The 26,175-nt window shown below is 35.4% G+C and overlaps 1 protein-coding gene across 2 annotated transcripts; it reads left to right on the plus strand.

The window, feature by feature from the left end:
- Nucleotides 1-1,859: 1,859 nt before the first annotated feature.
- Nucleotides 1,860-25,765, plus strand: LOC145981646 (uncharacterized). 2 transcript variants are annotated; one of them, XM_083115042.1, is made up of 3 exons: nucleotides 1,860-2,005; nucleotides 15,451-15,890; nucleotides 21,967-25,765. In XM_083115042.1, exons 1-3 carry the CDS (start codon nucleotides 1,997-1,999, stop codon nucleotides 23,219-23,221), a joined length of 1,704 nt encoding a protein of 567 aa, XP_082971168.1. In that variant the 5' UTR covers nucleotides 1,860-1,996; the 3' UTR covers nucleotides 23,222-25,765. The 2 variants fall into 2 exon arrangements, with proteins under 2 accessions (XP_082971168.1, XP_082971167.1); XM_083115041.1 differs by lacking the exon at nucleotides 1,860-2,005 and adding an exon at nucleotides 4,901-4,994.
- Nucleotides 25,766-26,175: the final 410 nt, after the last annotated feature.

A 26,175-nucleotide genomic window follows, 5' to 3' on the forward strand; every position in this document is an offset into this window, starting at 1 on the left:
TGATGTTTGATACGCCGCCATTTAAAACAAGAGATTTTGAATCGTGTTGTTTGGCCCTTAAGATTCAAGATCCACATTTAAGTTCAAGTCTGACGTCATTGTTATGACGTTGCTCTAGCACATGCGCATGCCTACCTTTTACGCTACATATTAGAAGAAGACAAGGAAAAAGTGTTGTGGTACTAATTCCAACCGCTACTAAAAGTAATTCATTTCTCCATTTGTTTGCTTCCATATTGTTTACGCGCTCAAGTGTTGTGCGATAAGTGAAACCCTTCGTTTCGCGGCATTCGAGTTAATTTGTCGCTCCGGATTCCACCCACAGACCACAGACGCACAGTTTTTTTCATTATTTCAGACGAGGAATGCTTACAAGGTTAGGTTAGGCCTGTTAGGTTGGGTTCCAATAGCATAACTACAATGAAAAATGTTTTTCCTGCTACTAAAAGTAATGCATTTCTCCATTCGTTCGTGTCCATATTGTTTACGCACAGTTTCTTTCATTATTTCTTCGACGAATACCTACAAGGTTAGGTTAGGCCTGTTAAGTTAGCTTTCATTAGCATAAATACAATGACTAATTATTATTTAGGCTAAGTGAACTAAACCTAGCTACCTAACAACATAGGCATTTTTTGCGGTACTATTATCGTATGGGTGAAACACCTACGAATCATATATTTCGGACTTCTTTAAATTGCTAACGCGTTGCGGAACATTTCTTAAGGCGAAATAATGCATTTCTAACTAAGATAATGTTTATTTTCTCTATTTACGAGTACTTACTGTTACTTGTTGTTTCGAATCTGTAACACATTATGGCCGTGATAGCATACTGGTTTAGGGGGCGTTCTGAGAGTGTTTTGTCGATTTATGAAGTGGTGCAACCTCGTTCACCGGAAAATATCTACTTTCGTGCCCCTATTTGAAATTATGCTAATACGTCGCATTTACGTGTAGAACTTGTAAAATAACCTTGCGATTTACCACGTTCATTGTCCATACACAGCAATTCGGAACCATCTTTCTTTCGCAATTCGTTATTGGTCTTCCTTTACGCACAACTCTCTTGCAACCTTGAATATTGACGTCAGACGAGGAATGCCTACGTGGTTAGGTTAGGCCTGTTAGGTTAGGTTCCATTAGCATACATACAAAGAAAAAATAATATTTTCGCTAAGAGACGCGTTACCTTTGTATTGCCTAACATGAAAAAGGTCTCTCCTGTGACGTCAGAACACAGTGTTGCTAGAGTGTTGTGCGATAAGTGACACCTATTCGGGTCGGAACAATCTTTCTTTCGAAATTGGTTAATGCTCTTCTTTTACGCACAACCATCTTGCAACCTTGAATATTGACGTCAGACGAGGAATGCCTACGTGGTTAGGTTAGGCCTGTTGGGTTAGGTTCCATTAGCATAGATACAAAGAAAAATTATTATTTTCGCTAAGAGACGCGTTAGCTTGTATTGCCTAACATGAAAAAGATCTTTCCTGTTACGTCAGAACACAATGTTGCTACAGTGTTGTGCGATAAGTGACACCCATTCGGGTCGGAACCATCTTTCTTTCGTAATTCGTTAATTCTCTTCCTTGCAACCTTGAATATTGACGTCAAACGAGGAATGCCTACGTGGTTAGGTTAGGCCTGTTAGGTTAGGTTCCATTAGCATAAATACAAAGAAAAATTGTAAAAACAGCTCTCTCCTGTGACGTCGGAACACAATGTTGCTACAATGTTGTGCGATAAGTGACACCATTCGGGAAAAATGGCTTGTTCCGAACTCGACAGGTGGTTCTAGTGAAAACACGGCGAGGCTGAAACACTGACCACGGGGTTGCATCGCCTTAGCACACGGAACATTGCACTCTCATGCAAAAAGCAAATGGCGTGAGCAGAAACAGCGTGTCGGACAGAGATTTTCGCAGAAAACAACACGCATTCACATTAAAATGGATCAAATCTACATTCAGGAACTTCCAAAACGCTCAAGAAAATGATTTCCGTAAGTACTTTCTCCTGTAAATTTGAAGGAAATTTGAAGGAATCCGTTTTACCCATACGATAATGTTACCTTTTTTGCTTTCACTAGATTTGTGCAGGAATATGCCTTTTCCTTCTTTGCTACGATTTCAATACCGCCCAATCTGGACACGTTTTTCTGTTGTTTTTTTTAAAGAAAAAAAGGTACTAGTTTACTATCCTTCGGACAGATTTCTTCATTTCTACAGAAGAAACTACTTACCGTAATAAGTTCCTGTAGTATTGTCTAACATCTGGAAGGTGTTTTGTGTGATGTGGGAATGTTTCATAGCGGAAATTCAACAATTGATGCATAGCCCCACGAACCATTCATACATAGCCCCACGAACCATTTCCGGTAAGGTTAGGTTAGGTAGGGTCACAATAGGTTACAATAGTTAAAATTTGGTTTCGAAAAAAATATGCGTAGCCCCACACACCATTCTCGCATAGCCCCACGAACCATTGACACATAGTCCCACAAACCATTTGCAGAAACGTACGTTCTTCAGTTACAAAAACACTTTTTTTTTAAAAAAAAATGATCAAAAAACATGAATACACGTTAAAAAATGATCCGCGAAGCAGATAGGTAAGTACAAATGTCAAAAATTGACGGAACTCAGAAGTTATAGGTGTCCGAAGGATAGTAAACATTTACCGAAAAAAAGTGGGATCCGAACCACTTGTGTCTCCACCAGGTATCGAACCCGGGACCCCTTGGTTACAAGGCGACGACGCTACCACTGCACCATTGGGGAGGGTCCTCTACAAAGACTAACACAATTTGGTTACGAGTTTCATAGATCGAGACACATTAAAATTGGATATTTTGCGTTTCGCATGGTTCGTATTTACCAATTGTGTATTGCGGAACATAGTTCAAGGTGCCAGGTATGCTTTTTACACGAAAGTAAACACAATTTTTCACATAGAGAGTAATTTTTCTTAGTCCTTTTTTCGCTTCCTTATAATTTTCTTACTCTTTTTTTCTCTTCCTTATAATTTTTCGGTAAATGTCTGTTATATCAAAGACACATTAAAATCGGATATTTTGTGTTTTGGATGGTTCGTACTTACCAATTATGTATTGCAGAACATAGTTGAAGGTGCCATTATGCTTTTCACGTGAAAATATCATCAATTTTTTACATTACGAGTAATTGTTTTGCTTCCTTTCTTCCATTGCGGAAAATACAATATGGCAAGCACAGCTGTGGATCATCACGTGTCGTGCTTGTGTTTTGTCGATTTGGAGTGGGTATGCAGTGTTTCAACCTTCTTAACCGAAAAATACCTACTTTCGTGTTCATTATGTCATCACAAACCATTGACGGATAGCCCCAAAGGCTAGGTTGGGTTAGTTTAGGTAAGCATAGTTAAAAAAAATTCTCGTAAAAAAAGAGGCACATTTGGAAACACTGGCTGGACCGCGTGATTTTCGACACTCATACCATCTGCAGGTACATAATGGAAACAATGGAATAATGTTGTCGCTTTGCACAAAATGCAAGTTTATAATATCAAAAGTGCTTATTTCTTGTTGTGCAGCATTTTACATTGAGAAAATACCTCCACGAACTTTCAAAATGCTACAGAAACTCATTTCCGTAAGTAGTTTCTTCTGTAAAAATGAAGAAATATGTTTCCGATATAACAGACATTTATCAATTTTTCTTACTTCTTTTTTTGCTTCCTTAACACACAATATGGTAGGCACAGTTTGACTACCGTTTTGGGTATACAGTGTATCCAACCTTCTTCACCGAAAAATACCTACTATCGTGTTCGTCACGTGTGCAAATTGTACATTATGCACGAGTAGCTGACGGATAGCTCCACAAACCATTTCTGATAAGGTTATGTTTGGTTAGGTTAGGCAAGCATAGTTAAAAAATAGAGAGGTTGGAAACACTGAGAGGGGGTTATGTCATCGAACATATGCAGCATCTGGTTCACGTTGGGAAAGTAAATGAAAGCAATGGCAGTTGTGCTTCAGTGAGATATTTCTTTTGAAAAATACATGATTTCCCCGTCAAATAGATTCTACGATGAAAGAAAATACCTCAACGAACGTTGGATACCTTAGAGAAACTCATTTCCGTATTGTAGTTTCTTCTGTAAAAATGAAGAAATGTGTCTCCGATGTATGAAACTGCCAAAATTTCTATCCCCTGAGAGTACGTACGTTCTGCTTCCATTTTCCGGTGTTATTTTTATGATTACTAGTATAATTTTCCGTGTAAAAATGTTTTTCCTGCTACTAAAAGCAAAGCATTTCTCCATTCGTTCGCATCCATATTGTTTACGCACAGTCTCTTTCATTATTTCAGTAAATTTCTTATCTCCGGAAAACAGATTTCTTCAAATTTACAGGAGAGGTTTCTTACCGAATGCAGTTTATTTATAGTTGTGGATGTTCGGGTAAGTGTTTTCTCACATCCTTCATTGAATTTTGCCGGTAAATCATCTATTTTTCGAAAACTCTTGCATCCATTTACTTCCAGGTGGATGTAGCTTGTGTGTGATGACGTAATCCTGCTCAATCCCGCTCAGTGTTTCCAAACACGGGTTTTTGTAACTGAAGAAGGTACATTTCCGCAAATGGTTTTTGGGGCTATGTGTCAATGGTTCATGGAGCTATGCGAGAATGGTGTGTGGGGCAACGCATATTTTTTTCGAAACCAATTTTTAACTAAAGTAAGCTATATGTGACCCTACCTAACCTAACCTTACCGGAAATGGTTCGTGAGGCTATGTGTCAATGGTTTGTGGGGCTACGTAGGTATTTTTGGGTGCAGTGGGGTGGAAACACTGCTGCCAAGTACGGTAGTGAAACTGTCACCGCCATTTTGTGTGTTACCGAAGGCAAAAAGAAACGAAGAAAACTTACTCGATATGTCGCAAATAGAGCTTATTTTCATGAAATAAGCGAAATGCCACCTTCCGCAATGTTTCTCAATGCAGAATACGTAAGTACGAATATTGAAATTAAATGAACTTTCAAATTTCAGCCATTTTCCGGAGATTAAAAATTTACTGGGTCCATATTAATAATACAGGGCATTCATTCATATTTCGCATAGTCAATAATTTAGGACACTTGATCATGATTGTGTAGTTAAAATTTGTCGCTCAAGTGCTATGAAACTGACATTTTTTTACGGTGTCCTACAAACCATTCACGCATAGCCCCAAACCATTCACGCTTAGCCCCACAAACCATTCATGCTTAGCCCCACAAACCATTCACGGTAAGGTTACGTTAGGTTAGGCAAACAGTTAAAATTTCGTTCTAAAACGTAAAATATTGAAATGACCATTGTTTTCGTGGAGATATCCAGGGTTTCTGTTTCGATCGCAGACCACTCAATTTTGTAATTTCTACACGTGACCCCTACATTTTAACTTCAAATTCGTGATTAGGAGGCTTCAATTAGTGAGTATGCGAAATATTACAAAAATCAGGGAGGGGTCTGGTATTTTAAATTCGCTCCGCATAAATACAATGACAAATTACTATTTATGCTAAGAGAACTAAACCTAGCTACCTAACAACGTATGAATTTTTTGCTTTCAGTAGATCTGTGCAGGAATGTGTGGCACCATGTCACTTTTTCCTTCGTTGCTACAATTTCAAGAGCACCTGACCTGATCGCTTATTTCTATTTTTTTTTCTCGATAATTACACATTTCCGCTCCTTGATAGTCTACTTTTCCCGATTACTAACTTCAAACCATTACCATAAAATTAGGAACATGTTCCTCCTAAGCAGCCCATATTCTGCAGTCTTACCGTATGTTGGATGTGGGCTTGCTAAATTAATACAGAAACCAGGGAAGTAAGGGAATATAGCGACACATTCCTTTTTTTTTCAAACTCCTTTTTTTTTATACTATGCTTGCCTAACCCAACCAAACCTAACCTAACCTTATGGAAATGGTTCGTGGGGCTATCCGTCAGCTACCGTTCATAATGGTGTGTGGAGCTATCCGTGAATGGTTCGTGGGGCTATCCGTCAATGGATCATGAGGCTATCTGTCAGCTACCCAGGCTATCGTCAGCTACTTGTGCATAGTGTATAATTTCCACCGGTGACAAACATGATAGTAGGTATTTTTCAGTGAAGAAGGTTGAAACACTGCATACCCACAACGTGAGTCAAGATGTGCCCGTCATATTGTGTGTTTCAAAAGTGAAGAAAGGAATAAAAAAAATCACTCTGTATGTGAAAAATTGTGTTTGTTTTTGTGTAAAATGCATAATGGCACCTTGAACTATGTTCCGTAATACACAATTGGTAAGTATGAACCATGCGAAACACAAAATATCTGATTTAAATGTGTCTCCAATATAACGAACTGTTACGAAGCATGTTATAGGCTACAATTATATTTGTGTGTAAAATCCTAAAAATATTGATTGATTGATTTGGTGTTTTAAGTCCACTTTATGCACAGGAAGGCTAATCGTGACTGGACCTACAGTTTTAAAGTGCCTCCACCTTCATAATAAATTCTAAGGTCAAAATTTTGTATTGTAATCACTCAAAATGTAATTTTTTGGATATTTTTTTAGGGGGAAAGCAGTTTGTTTAACACTTCATTTTTTTTTCAATTAACTGTGCACCAATAGTGAATGTCATAATTATTTGAAGCTTGAGATATGAGTAGTTTTTCTCTGCAGTATCATAAATACGCACTTTTTGTTAAAAAGTTCAAAATTTAGTGTTAAATATCTCTGGTGTCAGCCATCAAGAAATCAGTGATGATAAAGAAAAATAACGTTGGTTCTGAACTGTCAACATATGGGGCTCACACCACACAAAATATATGTATTTTTAAAAATGGAATGGTCAAACAATCGGTATGTTTTTTCTGTACCACTTGATATGAATTGACCCTCTAAACTAACTCTCTCTCTCTCTGTCACACACACACATACAAATGAACACACACACACACACACACACACACACATATATATATATATATATATAGATACACAAATTTTAAATAGAAAAATTGAAAGTACTCGTTAAATGTTATGTTAATGACTCCTATTTAACTAGGAATAGATAATTATTGGTAGTAGAAAGTGAAAAATGTTCTGCAAACAGCAAAGTGAATGTATGTTTTTTTAGTATCGCGTTTCTATAAAGCTGAAATAGCATGACACTTCAGGGCATGGCAAAAATGCATTATCGAGTATGTTACACAGGATTGCTTAGAATGCCATAGGGTATTTTTTTTTTAATCAATTCGATGCAATTTTTTCTTCATAGTAGCAGGACCACAAATGGTTCATGATATTTGATACTTGTCCTCCAGAGCAAAGCTGTAAAGAAATCTCCCGGAATTTTATTCTTTAATTAAAATGTAAAAAGAAGGTTAGAAAGGGTACATCTTGTCTTTGTAGCTCACTAATCAGTGGGAATAAAATCTACTGGACAACCGAAGGTAACAAAATATGACTAGTTCAGTTCTCACAATTTATTCAAAATGAAATAAAAATGTTCAAACTTAATAAAATTAGGTTAATTTTTAAACATATTATTATTATTTACTAGGTACATGCTGGGTATTTTACTCAGCATCCATCTTAACAATAACATTAAAGCAAATTGCAAAAAGAACAAATATGTCAATCAAAATGTCATCAAAATATGAGTGAATGCAGTTGACCACCACTTTGACCAACTATTGTAACACAGGCTAGTATTCATTATGCAATGTGAATATAATTGTCTGCATGCTAAAGATATGTGCGTAAACTTAAGCGGGACGTTATGCATATAAAATTCTGGTATCTGTGGCATGCCTCGCCGTCTGCAGTCATGTGCTGTCTCGACCCAGATCCAAACTGAACACACTGTTTAACGCTACCTTTTATCTTTATTGGGCACAACCTCATACACATGTAGAGAGATTAAATATATTTTTTTTTATCCCCAGAATGACAGTGTTTTAGGTTAAGGTAAAATTTATACATTGTACATCCCAAGAATAAAAGAAAGTTAAAGGCAAAAGAAGAAGGATGTCCCCCATCAATATTCATTGTGAGATTGCAACACTATATTGCACACGAGTGCTTTTGTGTAGCTGAACGTTCTTTCTTCGTCTTTGTTCTTAGCACAGGTGCATAGTTCTGCTGCCCTTCTAAACCACACAATATTACAATGCTAATATTAGTTGTGTGTTTGGTGTACAGTTGTCACCCATGTGCCTAAGTATGTAAGAAGAAAAATATCAATGCGTCGATAGACACTGCCAACACTGCAGATTCTGAACTTATGCAGATGTGGGTTAGTGAGAGAAGGGAGGACACGTAGCTATGTATTAGTTCTGAAAGTAAACATGCACTGCTTCGGTTAGTACGAGCCATGTGGCACCAATCATGCAACTGTCGTCAACTTTATAACATTTCGTCATTTTAAAAGAGCAGCAGAAAACTGCATTTGATCATAGAAAAATGACGAAAAAATAACATGTGGCACATATGATCAGTAGAGACTGGATTTTTAAGAGAAAAAATTTTGCTCTAAAAAGAACCAAAAAGAAAAGGAAAATTACTGCTAAAAAAAGGAAATAAAAAAGGACTATAGTTTATTTTTGCACTTCACTATAAATAGGTATTATTTTAAATGAAAGCACAATGCACACATTTATATAATAAGGGATACATTAAATTTCGTATGAAGTAAAGTAAAAATGCAAGAAATTTATGGTATCTCTTTATACACATGAATGGTACATATTGTGCTTTCATTTACAATAATATTTTTAGTGGAGTGCAAGAATAAACTATAGTCATTTTTGATTTCCTTTTTTTTTATTCAAATAATCTTACCATCTGTTTCAATGAAATCTTCCTTGCAACAGCTCACCACATTCCATAGCTTGCTGTCACTTGTACCTCCCTTCACTATTTCACTGACTCTCAATGCTATTGTCACTGTCCCACAGTAAAGTTAAAACTATTGTAAGAAACTTCACACTAAAAGTCCAAACCTAGCACATAAGTACGCTTTCAACTCAACAGCTGTGCCACTTATGATGTGTTTGTTACTGCTGATCACATTGTTGCAATAATCGCTGCAGCATTCTCCCAACAAGGTAAGATACAAGGCGCTTGTTCTTTCCAAATAGACAATTGTTGAATGTTTCCTTTAGGGATAAAACAGTTGTACAAAATATTCGATATCTTTTGAATAAAGGGACCAAGGAAGGTGCTTTTTAAAAAGGGGGAATATAGGCTGAAAAACTAGTGAATTGAGGGACCAAAAAGAAAAATGTTTCTATAATAGGGAATGCGGGCTGGAAAAGCGGAAGGGAAGTCAAAACCATGCATTATTGTTGGTGAAATATAATCATCAACAATATTGTTATACCACAATAGACCAAAGTGAATGAAAAGAATGTAGTAGTTAGAAGTATTACATTCCCACAACCATTCAAGTTTCATTGAAAATTGGCTCACACTGCATGGGGGAAATGAGCAGCAGTGTTGCTAGCTTATGGGAAAATATTCCAAAATTTCACTTCTGGCATCGGCCCTATAAAAGCTCGATGGACCAAATTTGCAGGGAAGCATGACAAGAACACTATTTGAGGATATGTAATGTCCAGCTCCAATTTTGAAAAACAATAAAAAAATTAGAAATCACGCAACATTTTTAAGCCGTGGTGGTCTAGTCAGTAGGGTGTGTGACTGCCACATAGGAGACCCTGATTCGATTCCTGGTGAGATTGATCTAAGGTCGGAATTTTTCTTGCCGTGTCCCGAATAAAGTGGCTCTGAGGCTTGCACAGTCTGAAGTCAATGGGTACCGGGGATGGGAGTAAAGGTAGCCAGAGCACGGTTCTGATCATTTCAGGTCTAAAATTGTTGAGATCGAGAATGTGTGGGACCCTACCCCCACATCCTCTAAATGTGCCATTGTGGCATGGTGCTCTACATTTTACCTTACACAAACACAACTTGATGCCATCAACTTCAACTTCTTTCGACTACATTTTTACTGCCCATTCTCAATTCGAATCATCATTTAAACATCCTTTCTGTAGTAAAAAATGAAATAAATATATTTGAACCATCCCTGAAACATGAGAAAAACATTTTTGGACTGAAAGAAGATACATTTCATTCATATAGATTTTTCGCAGTGTGTGTTCCATGCCACCAGAATTTTGTATATTTTTATTCATTAAATATGTAATTAAAACTGAAGTTATTAATTAATTTGGATCACATTTATACACCCTTTTTTTTCGTTTGTAGGTCCTTTTTTGATTTTTTCAGGTCTTTTTATAGGCCTTTTTTTTTTTGGCAATTTCAACTTCCGAGCCCTAGTCATCACATATTATAATGTGCTGCATAGTTAGTCATACTGTTACCGGTAGAGCCATCTTTAGGAAATCCACTCTGGCACAAGAATTAATTATTGTTATACCAATTTTTGTATTAAATGATAAAAGGTAAGGAAAGTAAAGTGCTTCCCTGCCCTGAAGGCATGTGGGTGTGTGGAGTTAGGCCCCCACACTTTCTTGATTACGGCCAAAGGTGAGGGTGATGTGATCAGCACCACCCTTTACTCCCCAGAGGTTCCTCCAAGTACCCACTTTAGAAGATGCTGGGTGGGCGCCGGAGCTGCTTGAATAGGTAAAAACTTGCAGTTCTTCCCTGCCGGGGATCGAACCTGGGTCTTTTGCATGGTAGACAGATGCCCTAACGACTGAAAAATGTAATATTCTCCTTAAGTTCTTTCTAAGCCTAAATCTGGCCATGTATGCTGTACTTTTGTTTTATGATTTTCTTCCATCATTTTGAAGTGAGTGGGCAAAATATGCACCTGTAACTTTACTATCTATTGGCAGGTAATCATTATTACCTAATAGGCTAAAACGCTGACACTAGGGCAATTCTCTGAAAAGTTAAACCAGAATATCAAATAACGAAGTTGGAATGTTAATTTCATATTCATGGTATTTAGGTAGAGTACAATCCAAACCATCATGAAAAACAAAAACCAGGTAAATAATTAGAATATATTAAAAAATAAACATTTTTAGTTGAAGGTCAATTTACAAGTGAAAGACACTAAAACTTTACCTCAGGTACGGATATATTTTTATAGATATATATAATTAACATATTTGAATTATTTTTATTTATCAAATAAAGGGTTACATAGCTGCATGTTGAACATGGAAATAAATTAGTATTTTAATACGCTGCAAAACTGGCATTTTTAAAGTACTCCGTGGGCTTGTCCCATGCATCATGCAAATATTAAATATTTCTTTTGGAGAAAGAATTTTTTGTAGAAAATCATTTCAAAACTAAAATATACTTTCAATATACAGCATGAAGTACTGAAAATGCAATAATTACAATTTCATTCAAGCTGCTAAGACACCAGTGCAAATAGTTTTTGTGTCCCATGCATCACACTTCAAAGCATAACGTCTTGAAACTTGAACTGTCCTCAGGAATTAACTATGAGAGGAGGCCTTTTTTTTTCTTGGTTGGGTACAGTAACTTATTAGTCTTCAAAGGCCACTTCCAGTAGTCGGTTTGATTTAATTTGATTTGGTTTGATTTATTTTATTTTGTTTTTCTGTCACTTTTGGCTAATTGCGAAGATAGGGATCGGTGATGATATCATGAAATTTATGAATGGACACTCACAAACACCCATGCCCAAGATGGGATTGGAACCTGGAACCATGCGTAATTGGAGGGTGGAACCCCTGGCATCATAGCGTGATGTGCTAACCACTTCGCCACAATGGCCAGCCAAGTGGTTGGTATCACCAGCCTTCACCATTACGGATATCTCATCATCAGCAACCTTTCTCGCAACTGCACCGCGATAGTGTTCATCGTCATATGTTACTATGTCCCAGTCACCAGTGCTGTAGCCTGCTTTCGCATTCACATGAATTTCTAATTCATGAGGTGGAGCGTTGTCAGGGGTATATAAATATCAACCTTGAACAGCTTTGATGGTATGTATAGATTTGGTGACTACAATTGGCTGAGCATGATCCCAACTTCTCTCTCATGAAATGCTTCTTCATTTATCAAAATAACTTTAGTTTTAGGCATGAGATTTCTAATTACTTCTGAAAAATCTGAAGTAGTCTGTACAATTGGTGCAGATTTTATTTTTGTTCATTGCATGAGTACGAATAAGTGATTTTGCTTATCCACTGATTCCATCTACTGCTCCCTTCCCATGTGAAGTTGCAAAATTCTTCCCCATTAATGTTTTTATGCATTTGCAACCAAGTTCTTGCAAAAACAAGTCCTTTTACTTTTGAATTCTGAAGATGTTCGTTCATTCAATCATATAACTTAATCAATATTGGTGATGGTCTCTGATTTAGGATCAATTGCTTGGTACAGAGTACCAACAAAGCAAGTAACAGTATTTTTACGTTAAAGCATGTATCTTAGCACACAAGATATAGCTGACATTCACCATGGAATGTTGAAGCAGCTGTAAACAATGTACAGGATATAGGATTGATTGATTGAAATGGTGCTTTAAATCCACTTTATGCACAGTAAGATTAATCGGGACTGGACCTACAGTTTAAAGTGGGATCCGAACCATGTACCTTCACCGGATATCGAACCCGAAGCCCCTTGATTACAAGACGACGATGCTACCACTGTGCCATTGGGAAAGCCCTTAGGATACAGGAGTTTAGTCCTACACTGTTATCTGCAAATCTGCAGATATGCAGAATTAAATAACGTATAGTTGAATATATTTATGAGGTAATTTTTCTTAAAGGCTTAAAATACCAAATCTTTTGTCCTTGAGATACTTTAAAAATAGTGTTGCCACCTTCTGAGAGAGTTTATGAAGACAGGCATCACCTGCAGTGGAGTGACAACATAAAGGAGAGAAATGTCCCGTGCATCACATATTAAATGTCCCGTGCATTACACAAGGAAAGAAAATATTAAAAATATGTTTTTTTTTAAATATAAAAATGTTGTTTATCACATATTGTAGTACAAAGTCTTTAGCAAACTGTGTCTAAATATGGTACCCTGAAACTTCTTCAAATCACAGAAATATTCAATCAAAAACAACTATGTGCTTCTCACATGTTTTTACTGAGTCCTGTGCATCACACAGCTTCTTTATTTAATTTTGCATTGTTAATTTGAGAAAGGATTTTATTTATTGGCATATGGTAAGCAACCACCCAGTATTAAAAACAGTGAATATGAAAGATCAGTGCAATCTCAATTAACCAGCATACCATACTCATTTAACCATGTGCGAATGTCCCGTGTGTCATGTAGAGAATCGCCCACTAGAACATTTCCTTTTGCTGTTTGGACAAGTTCCTTCCTGGGTAAAGATTCATGTTGTCACCATCATTTGGCTACCTTTTACTTTCAATTTCAATATTCATCCAGCTTTCTATGTATGTACTTCGATGAAAGTAAAATTCTTTCAATAATTTGGACAGGGTTAGCAGATCTTGTGATTTCAGTTTTCTGGAAAACTCACTAATCTGGGACTTTATCTGGAATTTTATTTCTGTATATGGAAATAATCATGAATGATTCCACTGAACACACACTAATTTTCACCCTTTCTTGGGCAATTGATGCACAGGTATTCTGTGATCTTCCACGATAAAGACTCCATCTTTCTATTGTCTGTTATCAATGACTGAAAGAAAGAAAAGGACCTTTCCGATGGTCTAGTGGTAGCATCATGATTGAACCCAGGTTCAGTACCCGGTGGAGGCACCTAGTGTTTCGGATCCCACTTTAAACTGTAGGTCCAGTCCCGATTAGCCTTATGGTGCATAAGGTGGACTTAAAACACCAACAGAATCATTCAGTCAATGACTGAAGGAATGACCTGGAATGTGCTCAGACTGAACCAGGATTTTGATGACATCTGAAATATAATATGCCTGAACTTTACAATGTCATAGGATGTGTCTTATGCTTATACATAAGAAGCATCTCCTTGCAAATTTATTTTGGAGAATTCCCCTTCAAGAACAACTCTGACTTTATCTTTCTCCATCATACTGCTTCCATGTACATTCACCTATCTAACAGAAAATATAGATCCACAGGGCTTCCATTTCCATATATTGTACACAGATATGCATCACCCTTCATCACATCACATATCACAAAATATATCATGTCTTTGAAATGTGTGAAATGGGTTGAGGTTAATCTTTATTGAATAACCAACACACTAACCCAAATTGATGTGTAATTTTTAGAATAGCTATTTGCAGGGCAGACATTCATAACATAATTCTGAATTGAACCCAAATCTAGAAGATTGCAAGCATTACTTCCTTCTATTCATTTTTCTATTCTTTAAGTTTTGATTGTAATATTAAGAATGATATCTCAGATCACAGTTTAACTTCAGATAGTGTTATTTCCCATTCTTCTGTGAAATCAGAAAGTAAAATTAATATTGAAGTAGATGGTACAGACTTAGCAATCCATGAATGTGGTGCATAATTCTAAAATCCTTGGTTCGATCGCCAGTACGCATCTTCTGTTTCAAAAGCATGTGTGTGTGTGTGTGCTGTATTGTCTTTTGTCTTTAATTAGAACATCAAGGTCGGAAAAAATAATGATTTTTATTTTTAAAAAAATCTTTATATTTTTTTTTTAATTAAGCCATTATTTTTTCATTTTTGAAATATTCATGCTTAAAATTGCATGTTTTTTTTGCATCATACATATAGATATATGTTTTTTTTTATAGAGAGGCTTTTTCTAGTAATTATTACAACAGTTTGATTAAAGCAAATAAATTACATGTAAATATACATTTTTCTGTTTCTGATACTGTACATATGGAAATGTTTGTTGATTGTGTTAATGAAAATATAATAATTTCAGTAACTTTTCTTACAGTGAAAATAAAACATTCTGGATGTGCTCTATAATTGGAACTTAAAATATTTTTATAGTCTTTGTTGCTAAATTTGCATTTTTAAATGATATAGTTTGAAAGATATTAGCTGATAGATATTTACAGTTTAATGATGGCACTATTTACAGTTTTTAGATGATTAGTATTTTGTAAATTTTCTATACAAAATGTTTGCTATTTTTGTCTGTAATAATTATTGAATTTTAAATCAAGATAAATTTAAGTATGTTTACAGTTTACTTATTACATTTCCTTTTGTACGAGTTTCACCCCATTAGTACATATATTTTTTTGTTTCTTTTCTTACAGCCTAATAAACACCATTAAATGGTTATGAGATTAATGTACTTTCACCAAATGTGATTCTGATATCTACAAAATCCTTATGTACATTATTCTATAAATTATTTCATTCTTTAAAGCAATTTAAATCAAATCTGTTCAACACCATCTAAAGTTTGTGTGTAAAATGTATTTTCAGATTTCAAGTGCCTCACGCTCATCATCACAAATGGAGTCTGTCCCTTTGACCCCACTACTGAAGGTAGATCCTGACCTCATGACTTGTTCAATAAAGAGTGAGACCCAAGGTATTCCTCTTCCTGAAGAGTCAATTAAAGACATGTGGCATCCAGCATTATTATCATCGGTTAATAAATCTGAACCAAAGGAGGAACAAATGAAAGTCGAAGAGCCAGGGAATGTTGCTGGTAGCTACTTTCACGTATATTTGCACTCTGATGCTGAGATGAGTGATTTTGTGCCAGAGGATAGTGAAGATTTGGATACGAGTGAAGACTTTGCTCGATTTGGTGCTGTTGCATGCAAAAGTGATGAGAGATACAATGTTAATGTGAAGCCTGAAGATGTGAAGAGTGAATTCACAGTTGAAGATGAATATCCAGCTGCAGAGACACAAAGGTGAGTGCATGAAGTATTTTGAAGTGAGTACCACAATACTTTAATCGGTAAAGGTATTTTTTTCTTCAATATTTTGAGTTACCTTACGAAAATTTCCATTACCATTTTTTTAAATGACTAGTACAGTAAGTGTTTTTTTTTTTAATATTTATGTCTTCCCTGTATCACATATAAAATTAAACCAGAATAATGAACATGTCATTATAAATGTTTACACTGTTGCTCGAATGTAGAGTCAGTCATATATTAGATTGTATGGTTTAGTTATTCTTGCTGTTACCTGTAGAACCTTCTTTAGGAAGACCAAGCTGGCAAAAAAATTATTACTTTCAATCCAATGTATTAATTAATAAATTTTTTTACGTCATATTTAAAAATGTGTAGCTTTATCTTAGTAGGATTCATGGCTTTCTTTAACTGCATTTGAAAGAAAAAATCGGCTCCTAAGCTAACGTGGCAACATGGCATACAGCAATGTCCGTTGATCTGTGGAAACTGCGGGCTGACACTAGCGAGCCTGTGCTTGCGGTGCAGCCACATTTTACGTACATCTTTACTCTGCTAAATAATAATCTCTATAATATCGGTTTTGCAATGTGAATTCACAAAAATAATGAATTTTAATAACAGTTTCAAAGAGCTTCAAAACACAATCAATATTGTATTTATAGGACTACCCAAAACGAAGGAAAAGTTTTTTCACAAAATTGATAACAGTTTTTTGACAAATTATAAAAATCTGATAATTAAGATTTGTTTTTAAAACTTTTGTGCCTGCGCCATACTAAAATTTCATCATGATCGGACAATCCGTTTTTGATTTATAGAATTTCGGAAAGTGATCATTTGAAAAACTCCAAAAAACAGCCCTTTTCTGTTCTCACAACGATAAAAATATATGGCACACCAAAAAAAAAAGAATGATTATCATAGATTAGAGTGGAATTAAATAAGATAAATTTTGATGTCTCGTTTTTATGTAGGTCTACTGCTTAATTTTATTTATTTATTTATTTATTTATTTATTTATAAGCAATCCCATAACAGAGCAATGCTCCAATTACAATGGGATATTACAACAATACTCACATTATGCAACACAAAAAAAGAAAAAAAGAAAATAAAAAGATAAAAAATGCAATACAAAATACAATACAATATACCCACCGACAAACATAATACAACTAATACAACAAAATAAAAAATATAAAACTAGAACCGTACCTTTATATTTCATTGTATTCACTCGAGTATTCCCTTTCTTCGTATTGTTAATAAAATCCCAAAAGCACTTTGGATTAGTTTTAATAGCTTCTTCGGAGTTACTAATATATGCTCTATATGCAGCATTAATCAGCTTCTTTGATTCTTTACGAAGCTCCTTAAATCTTAATAGATTATTAGCTGCATGTTTTTTTTTCTTCCTATAATTTTCCTTTGACTTTAACACATTTATAATTTCTTGAGTGAACCAGCATGGATAAGACCGTTTCTTATGTTTCTTTTTAGGTACTTGTCTCGTGATGACTTCATTTAATATTTTGTAAAAATACGATACAGCTTTATCTGGATCATCAAAGTTACCTAATGCATCCCAGTTCACTTCCTTAATGTCTTTATACATTATAAAAGTCCGCTTTCCGAAAATTAAGAATGTTAGTAGTTCTGTTTTTAATATTACTTTTTGCATTACCAGTGTTGACATGTAATTCTAACGGTGGATGATGTCTATCAATCTTCACAAGAGGATCCGTACACATTCGAACTTCCGGCAAATTATCTACGTTCGTTAATACTAGATCAAGCGTTCTATTATTGATATTTTTAATATTATTTATGCTAACAAGATCAGTCAGAGACACAAAATTATGCAATTCCATTTCAATTTGATTCCCCTGTGTCAAATCATGAGTCGACCCAATAATAGACGGAATATTAAAGTCTCCAATTATTATAATTTTACAGCTACATATATTAAACATATCTTCTACAAATGCATAAAATGTTTGATAAGCTATAACATTTGACTTTGGCGGGAAGTATACACAAATTACAATTAAAGAGTAAATTTCAAGCCCAATCTTAATGCATACAATCTCAACATTTTCAATATTAACATCTATGTTTCTTACATAATAATTACTTTTTACAGCTATTAAAGCACCTCCACCCCTTTTATCCATTCTATCCTCACGAAAAATTACATACCTATTATCGCTAAATTCAGAGTCCGTTACATTAGCCGTAAGCCAAGTTTCAGTTATGGCAATTATGTCATAATTGTTTGCTAACACACACAGATACATATCCATTAGTTTAGTATTTAAGCCACAAACATTTTGATAATAAAATGACAAATTTCTATGACTCGCCATTCTAAACAAGAGCACGAACATCATGCACTGACTTAAGTATATGTACCCGAGAGTCATTAGCTGCCTTTCTAAGTTTTATATTGCCTGCCCAGTCAATCCAAAGAAAAGCATAATTTCTTTCATTTTTAAGTTTTCTAGCCTCATTGAATACACTCCTCCTTAGCGGTGTTAAATTACAATTAATATATACAGGCCCCCCCTGATTCAGACTGAGGTCCCTACAGTGTAACGTCCTTTTTACTTTACGTCTATGAAGAACTTCATCTCTGACGTCCCTCTTTACAAATTTAATTATTATACCAGGTACATTTTGATTTGATGATTTCAATCTATGACAACTCCATCAGCATATACCTAGGTACAAATGCCTGTACTTGTACTGGTCTAATCTTTCGGTTTCCTACTTTGTACCTCCCAGTTCTTGGTATACATTGTTTTATGACCTGGTTCATTAAGATAATAAACAGAAGGGGACTCAGGTTGTCTCCCTGTTTTACTCCTATTTCTATCTTAAATTCATGTGAGCATTTCCCTGCTAATCTGACTGTTCCTTTCACTGTCTTGTATACACTTTGCATTCTCTGTACAAGAGCAGGAGATGCTCCAATTTTCACCAGTGCATCCTATATTTGTTCTCTTGGTACCATATCAAAAGCTGCTCTCGGATCTAGGAAGGCCACACATGCTTCTCTTTCCTTATTTAATGCCTTCTCAATGACTTTCTGCAGTGTAAATATATTATCCTGTGGCTGACGATTCTTTCTAAATGCAGCTTGCTCTTCTTCTAGTCTGTTTTCCACTTCCTTTCGTAATTTCATTTCCAGAATTCTTGTGTAGACCTTCATAGCTACTGAGGACAGGCATGTGGTTCTGTAATTCTTGCACTTGATTGTACTACCCTTCTTGTAAATTGGTATTATTATATTTTTCTCGCAGTCTTTTGGTACATTGATGTTCTACCATGCTTCTTTACATATTCTTGACATCCACCTTATAACCTCCTTTCCTCCATATTTTATAAGCTCTGGGGATATTTCATCTCCACCTGCTGATCTTCCAAGCTTTATCTCTTCTATTGCCAGCTCTATTTCAAATAATTCTATTACATTTCTATCTTGTCGCTCACCATGTACTCTTGCTTCAGCAATTCCTCTCTCTTCCATTTCTTGATTCTGTTTGAACATTTCTCCACAGTATTCACTCCATACTTTTAGTACTTCCTCTTTTTCTGTTTTGATGATCCATTCTCTATCTTCTATATTCCTTATTGTCTTTCCATATTTCCCTTTGTGGTGTTTGCTTATAACTGGTATAATTTTAAAAGCTCCACCACATTCTCCTCGTTAAATTAACAAGGATTTTTGCGTCACTGTGTTCCTAACGCTCGGCTCTAGACGTCGAACAAAGAAAATTTGGCAATGCTCTTTCCCCTTGCGGGAGAACCTTGTAACTCAAGGGAGAAAGCTACGGCTACGGGCGAGGTTTTCTCCCGAGATAACAGCAGTTGCAGCTGAGGCATTTGTACGATAAGGAGCTTCCTTCTCCTTCCTTGAACACTGGCAATGGTGATCGGATCCGCGTCGACACATGAATTTGACTGTGGCGTTTGACTGATGGCTGGACATGGAATAACTAGGTATACTGATTTAACTCATTTCGGTGTATGTTAAAGTTAATTGACTGGTCATTTTTAGTTCATTATAATTTTCAGGAATAGTTTTGAATTATCCAGTTTGTGCATTCAATCTTAGTTCGTTTATTCCATGCCAAGCACAGTACAGTTAAAAATTCGACATCTTGATTTTTGAGAATATCGTCGATATAATAACGTAAAGTTTCCGATCACCTAAACCATGAAAATGCCATTGTATTTATTGAATGTGTGTTCATTGTCATAATTTTTAACGATATGTATGGTTAAAGGGAATTATTTATTATTCACGTGGGTTTTATTATATTGTACAGACAATTATATATATAGGGAGAGATATTTGTCATTTGTTGGGGAAAAGGTTGCTAGTTGTATGGGGAATAGTTTGTTAAAATAAATGGCCACTAAAATGAAGTTCGACGTTTCCAATTGTTCTTATTTTTTTATTGATTAAGCGTTCCACTTTGTTTTGGTATATGTTGAGAGCGATTCCGTTTTCGTGGCTAGACGACCACGAACACTGAAACCAATATCAAATCACGACTACTAAGTAAAATGGGAAGTATACTGTATGGTGGGGATTTGGTGCTCGAGATCCAAGTTAATTTCTGAGTCAGCATAAGGGGCCAAAATTTGTTATATCTGTGGTCATAGCTTGGAATGAATGATGATTTTACCACAGTGGCAATAAATGGTGGAATTGTGTAAAAAGAGAAAAGGGTTGCGGGTTTGAGTATTCTTACAGGTCTTGTTTTTTTTACAACATTTTTTTTCTTTTGCTCTAATTTTGGCCAATGCTGATGTGAAGTGGTCGTGGACTTAGTGGTATAAGAAAACCTACTTAATATTTTTGTTTTGCTTCCTAAATTTTTACCACTATATTCGAAGGACTGTTTGCCAGAATTGTTTAACATTTCTTTGATAGTTCTCTTCAGTTTCTCTTCCAAAATCCCCATGATTCTTATCCAGGATCATCTCTCCATTTCCTTTTTCTTAGTTTCACTAACTCCTAGCACCTTAATTTTATTTTTCCCCATTTCCCCAACTATTTCAGTTTCTTTGCCTGTTAAGGAAGTAATATTCCATGTTCCAAATGTTGTCGTTTCCGTGCCTTGTTGCCTCCAATGAGTATGTCTATATTCTTCCCTTTGATTTCTCTGAATATTTGTTGCTTCACTCTGAGTGGGTTATTCGCCCTATGCCAGGCTAGCCTAATGTAGGGGCTGCCTCCTCTTGGCCTCTAGGCTTGCCAGATTTTCTTTTGGAGTTTCTTCCCCTAGCCTTTGAAGATCCCTCTTCCATCTGCAAGGCAGCAGATCCTCACTTTTAAACTATAGTGAGATTGAGTTTCCTCTCCCGCCATCATGCTGAAAGAATTTCTTCTCCACCACGTCCGCCATTGAGGACTTCACTGTAACCCTGGCAAGGGGCCCTTACAAGGTACTACCATCCGGAGTCAAGATGGACCAAGGTTTTTTTTTTTTAAAGAGGTATTACTCTAGGTTCCTCCGCCTCCTCAGTCGTTGAGATGACCATCCATCTTCCTCCGCCTTTGGAGCCGTTGACCGTTAGGTTGCTTCTTGGTCTGGCTCTTTATCCGCTAGCCTGCCTGGCATGGGAGACGCTGCCAGTAGCCATGCTACCGCCGGTATAGCCTAGAGGATCATCAGAGACCTCAAGACCCACCACAAACCACTAGGCAGGGGTGTCTAAACTCGAGTGTCTATAATTTTTTATCCGACCGTAGTGTAATGCATCTTGCTGAAATTCCAAATATCACACAAGAATACAAAAACATATGAAGATATAGGTAAAAAATATTTATAAAATACTCATCTTGTCGCCTACTGAAGGAGCACCTTTGCACCTTTTCTTTTGTGATATCATGGTGTGTTACTACTATAGGTTACAAGTACACCTTACGAGAAGTTACTTTTATTCTTTCACAAGAAGTATTATTACTTAGAATTCATGTTTTATTCTTCAGTATTGTAGCATATCGTGAAATATTCCTGTGTAAGTTTTCTTAAATACGTCTATCTTCTTCCAGGTTATCATTGGAATGCACATCTATTAGAAGTGAATTTATACAGGAAAAACTGGACAGTGAAAAAGATTCATGTCTTAGGGATACTGACTTTGGGATCCAGAGTTCTTATTTGCAACAATCACTACCAATGAAATCTCCTATCTGCAGCTCAACACTCTGCTTTGGGACAAAGAATAGTGGAACCAATTTAGAATCTACAAGGGAAACAGCATATACAAAATCTTCAAACTCGAAGGGTTGTACTGTTTGCAATGATGGCAGCAATTTGTTTGATCACAAATCTGAACATATGGTTCACATGCAAAATCATAGTAGTGAAAAATCTTTTGTGTGTTCGTGTAAGAAATCATTTTCACAGAAACAAAACCTTAGACAACATTCAATTTTTCATACTGGAAATAAACACCATGTGTGTCCAACTCGTAATAAATCATTCACATCGAAAGAAGTTCTTAGAGGACATTCATTAATTCACACTGGAGATAAGCTCTGTGTGTGTTCAACGTGTAAAAACTCATTTTCACGGAAACATGACCTTAGACGACATTTAGTAATTCATACTGGAGATAGACCTTATGTGTGTTCAACTTGTAACAAATCATTTTCACGGAAACACGACCTTAGCAAACATTCAATTATTCATACTGGAAATAAACCCCATGTGTGTTCAACGTGTAACAAATCATTTTCACAGAAACAATACCTTAGAAAACATTCAATTAAACATACTGGAGATAAGTCCTATGTGTGTTCGACTTGTAACAAATCATTTTCACGGAAACAATACCTTAACAAACATTCAATTATTCATACTGGAAATAAACCCCATGTGTGTTCAACGTGTAACAAATCATTTTCCCAGGAACAATACCTTAGAAAACATTCAATTATTCATACTGGAGATAAGCCCTATGTGTGTTCATCTTGTAACAAATCATTTTCATGGAAACAAGACCTTAGACGACATTCAATTATTCATACTGGAAATAAACCCCATGTGTGTTCAACGTGTAACAAATCATTTTCACAGAAACAATACCTTAGAAAACATTCAATTATTCATGCTGGAGATAAACCCTATGTGTGTTCGACTTGTAACAAATCATTTACACGGAAAGAACACCTTAGACAACATTCAATTGTTCATACTGGAGATAAGCCCTATGTGTGTTCAACGTGTAACAAATCATTTACACGGAAACAACACCTTAGACAACATTCAATTATTCATACTGGAGATAAGTCCTATGTGTGATCAACGTGTAACAAATCATTTTCACAGAAACAACACCTTCGAAAACATTCAATAATTCATACTGGAGATAAGCCCTATGTGTGTTCAACTTGTAACAAATAATTTTCAGAGAAACAAGACCTTAGACAACATTCAATTATTCATACTGGAAATAAACCCCATGTGTGTGTTCAACTTGTAACAAATCATTTTCACGGAAACAATACCTTAGAAAACATTCAATTATTCATACTGGAGATAAGCCCTATGTGTGTTCAACGTGTAACAAATCATTTTCACAGAAACAATACCTTAGAAAACATTCAATTATTCATACTGGAAATAAACCCCATGTGTGTTCAACGTATAACAAATCATTTTCACGGAAACAATACCTTAGAAAACATTCAATTATTCATACTGGAGATAAGCCCTATGTGTGTTCAACTTGTAACAAATAATTTTCAGAGAAACAAGACCTTAGACAACATTCAATTATTCATACTGGAAATAAATCCCATGTGTGTGTTCAACTTGTAACAAATCATTTTCACGGAAACAATACCTTAGAAAACATTCAATAATTCATACTGGAGATAAGCCCTATGTGTGTTCAACTTGTAACAAATAATTTTCAGAGAAACAAGACCTTAGACAACATTCAATTATTCATACTGGAAATAAACCCCATGTGTGTGTTCAACTTGTAACAAATCATTTTCACGGAAACAATACCTTAGAAAACATTCAATTATTCATACTGGAGATAAGCCCTATGTGTGTTCAACGTGTAACAAATCATTTTCACAGAAACAATACCTTAGAAAACATTCAATTATTCATACTGGAAATAAACCCCATGTGTGTTCAACGTATAACAAATCATTTTCACAGAAACAATACCTTAGAAAACATTCAATTATTCATACTGGAGATAAGCCCTATGTGTGTTCAACGTGTAACAAATCATTTTCACAGAAACAATACCTTAGAAAACATTCAATTATTCATACTGGAGATAAGCCCTATGTGTGTTCAACTTGTAACAAATCATTTTCACGGAAACAAGACCTTAGCAAACATTCAATTATTCATACTGGAAATAAACCCCATGTGTGTTCAACGTGTAACAAATCATTTTCATGGAAACAATACCTTAGAAAGCATTCAATTATTCATACTGGAGATAAGCCCTATGTGTGTTCAACTTGTAACAAATCATTTTCACGGAAACAGGACCTTAGAGTACATTCAGTTTTTCATACTGGAGATAAACCCTATGTATGTTCAACGTGTAAAAAATCATTTTCCGAAAAACAACACCTTAGGCAACATTCAATTATTCATTCTGGAGATAAGCCCTATATGTGTTCAATTTGTAACAAATCATTTTCACAGAAACAACACATTAGACAACATTTAGTATTTCATACTGGAGATAAACCCTATGTGTGTTCAATGTGTAAAAAATCATTTTCACTGAAACACCACCTTACAGAACATTCAATTATTCATACTGGAGATAAGCCCTATGTGTGTTCAACTTCTAACAAATCATTTTCATGGAAACAAGACAGACGACATTGAATAATTCATACTGCAGATAAACCCTATGTGTGTTCAAATTGTAACAAATCATTTACACGAAGAACACCTTAGAGAACATTCAATTATTTATACTGAAGATAAGCCCTATGTGTGTTCAACGTGTAACAAATCATTTTCATGGATACAAGACCTGAGAGAACATTCAATTATTCATACTGGAGATTAGTCCTATGTGTGTTCAACTTGTAACAACACCTTACACAACATTTAGTATTTCTTAAGTGGAGATAAACCCTATGTGTGTTCAACGTGTAACAAATCATTTTCACTGAAATACCACCTTATAGAACATTCAATTATTCATACTCGAGATAAACCCTGTGTGTGTTCAATGTGTTTTTCAAATCGTTTTCACTGAAACACCACCTTAGACAACATTCAATTATTCATACTGGAGATAAACCCTATATGTGTTCAAATTATAACAAATCATTTTCACGGAAACAAGACCTTAGACGACATTCAAAAATTCATACTGGAGATAAACCCTATTTGTGTTCAAATTGTAACAAATCATTTACACAGAAAGAACACCTTAGAGAACATTCAATTATTCATACTGGAGATAAGCCCTATGTGTGTTCAAATTGTAACAAATCATTTTCACTGAAACACCACCTTAGACTACATTCATTAAGTCATACTGGAGATATATCCTACCTGTGTTGAATATGTAACATATCATTTGTGCAGAAAGGTGTTCTTAGAAAACATTTGGAAATTTGTACTAGAGAGAATAGTTTTTGTGTGTTCAACATGCAACAGATTATTTAAAAATGTGTGGAATGTTGAAGAACATTTAAGAATTCATAATGTTTAAAAGCCCTTTCTATGTTCAACTTGTAACAAATCATTTGCACAAAAGGGATATCTGAGACAACATTCCACAATTCATACAAGGGAGAAACCATATTTGTACTGAGCATGTAGCAAATTATTCACAACAAGAGTCAGTTCTTCCAAGACATTCAAGGAATCATACTACGGACACACTGTGTGTGTTTTAGCATGTATCTGACTTGCAGTAAATAAATTTTTATAAAATATTTCTAAGTCCAGAAATTGTTAATATGGCAACCTAACAGTTTAGCATCAGCTGAGAATAGCACCTTTAGAAAATGCTCTGTTATACAACTACAAACACTGTGCTGAGATATTTTCCTTCTCGTTTATATTGTGATGTTTAATAACTATGAACCACCATTATAATGCAGAATAAAGAGAAATCTTTATTTGGAGTAATGGCGTGATACGTTTATCTGCACATTGCATATTTCATCGATTACCTAAACAAAAGTGCAATTCCATTCTTCATTTCATCGATGGAATCCATCATGGATCTGTCACGGTTCACCACTTTCATCGCT

This window comes from Lepisma saccharinum, chromosome 29 (genome assembly GCF_977018435.1).
Source record: "Lepisma saccharinum chromosome 29, izLepSacc3.1, whole genome shotgun sequence".
NCBI classification, from domain to species: domain Eukaryota; kingdom Metazoa; phylum Arthropoda; class Insecta; order Zygentoma; family Lepismatidae; genus Lepisma; species Lepisma saccharinum.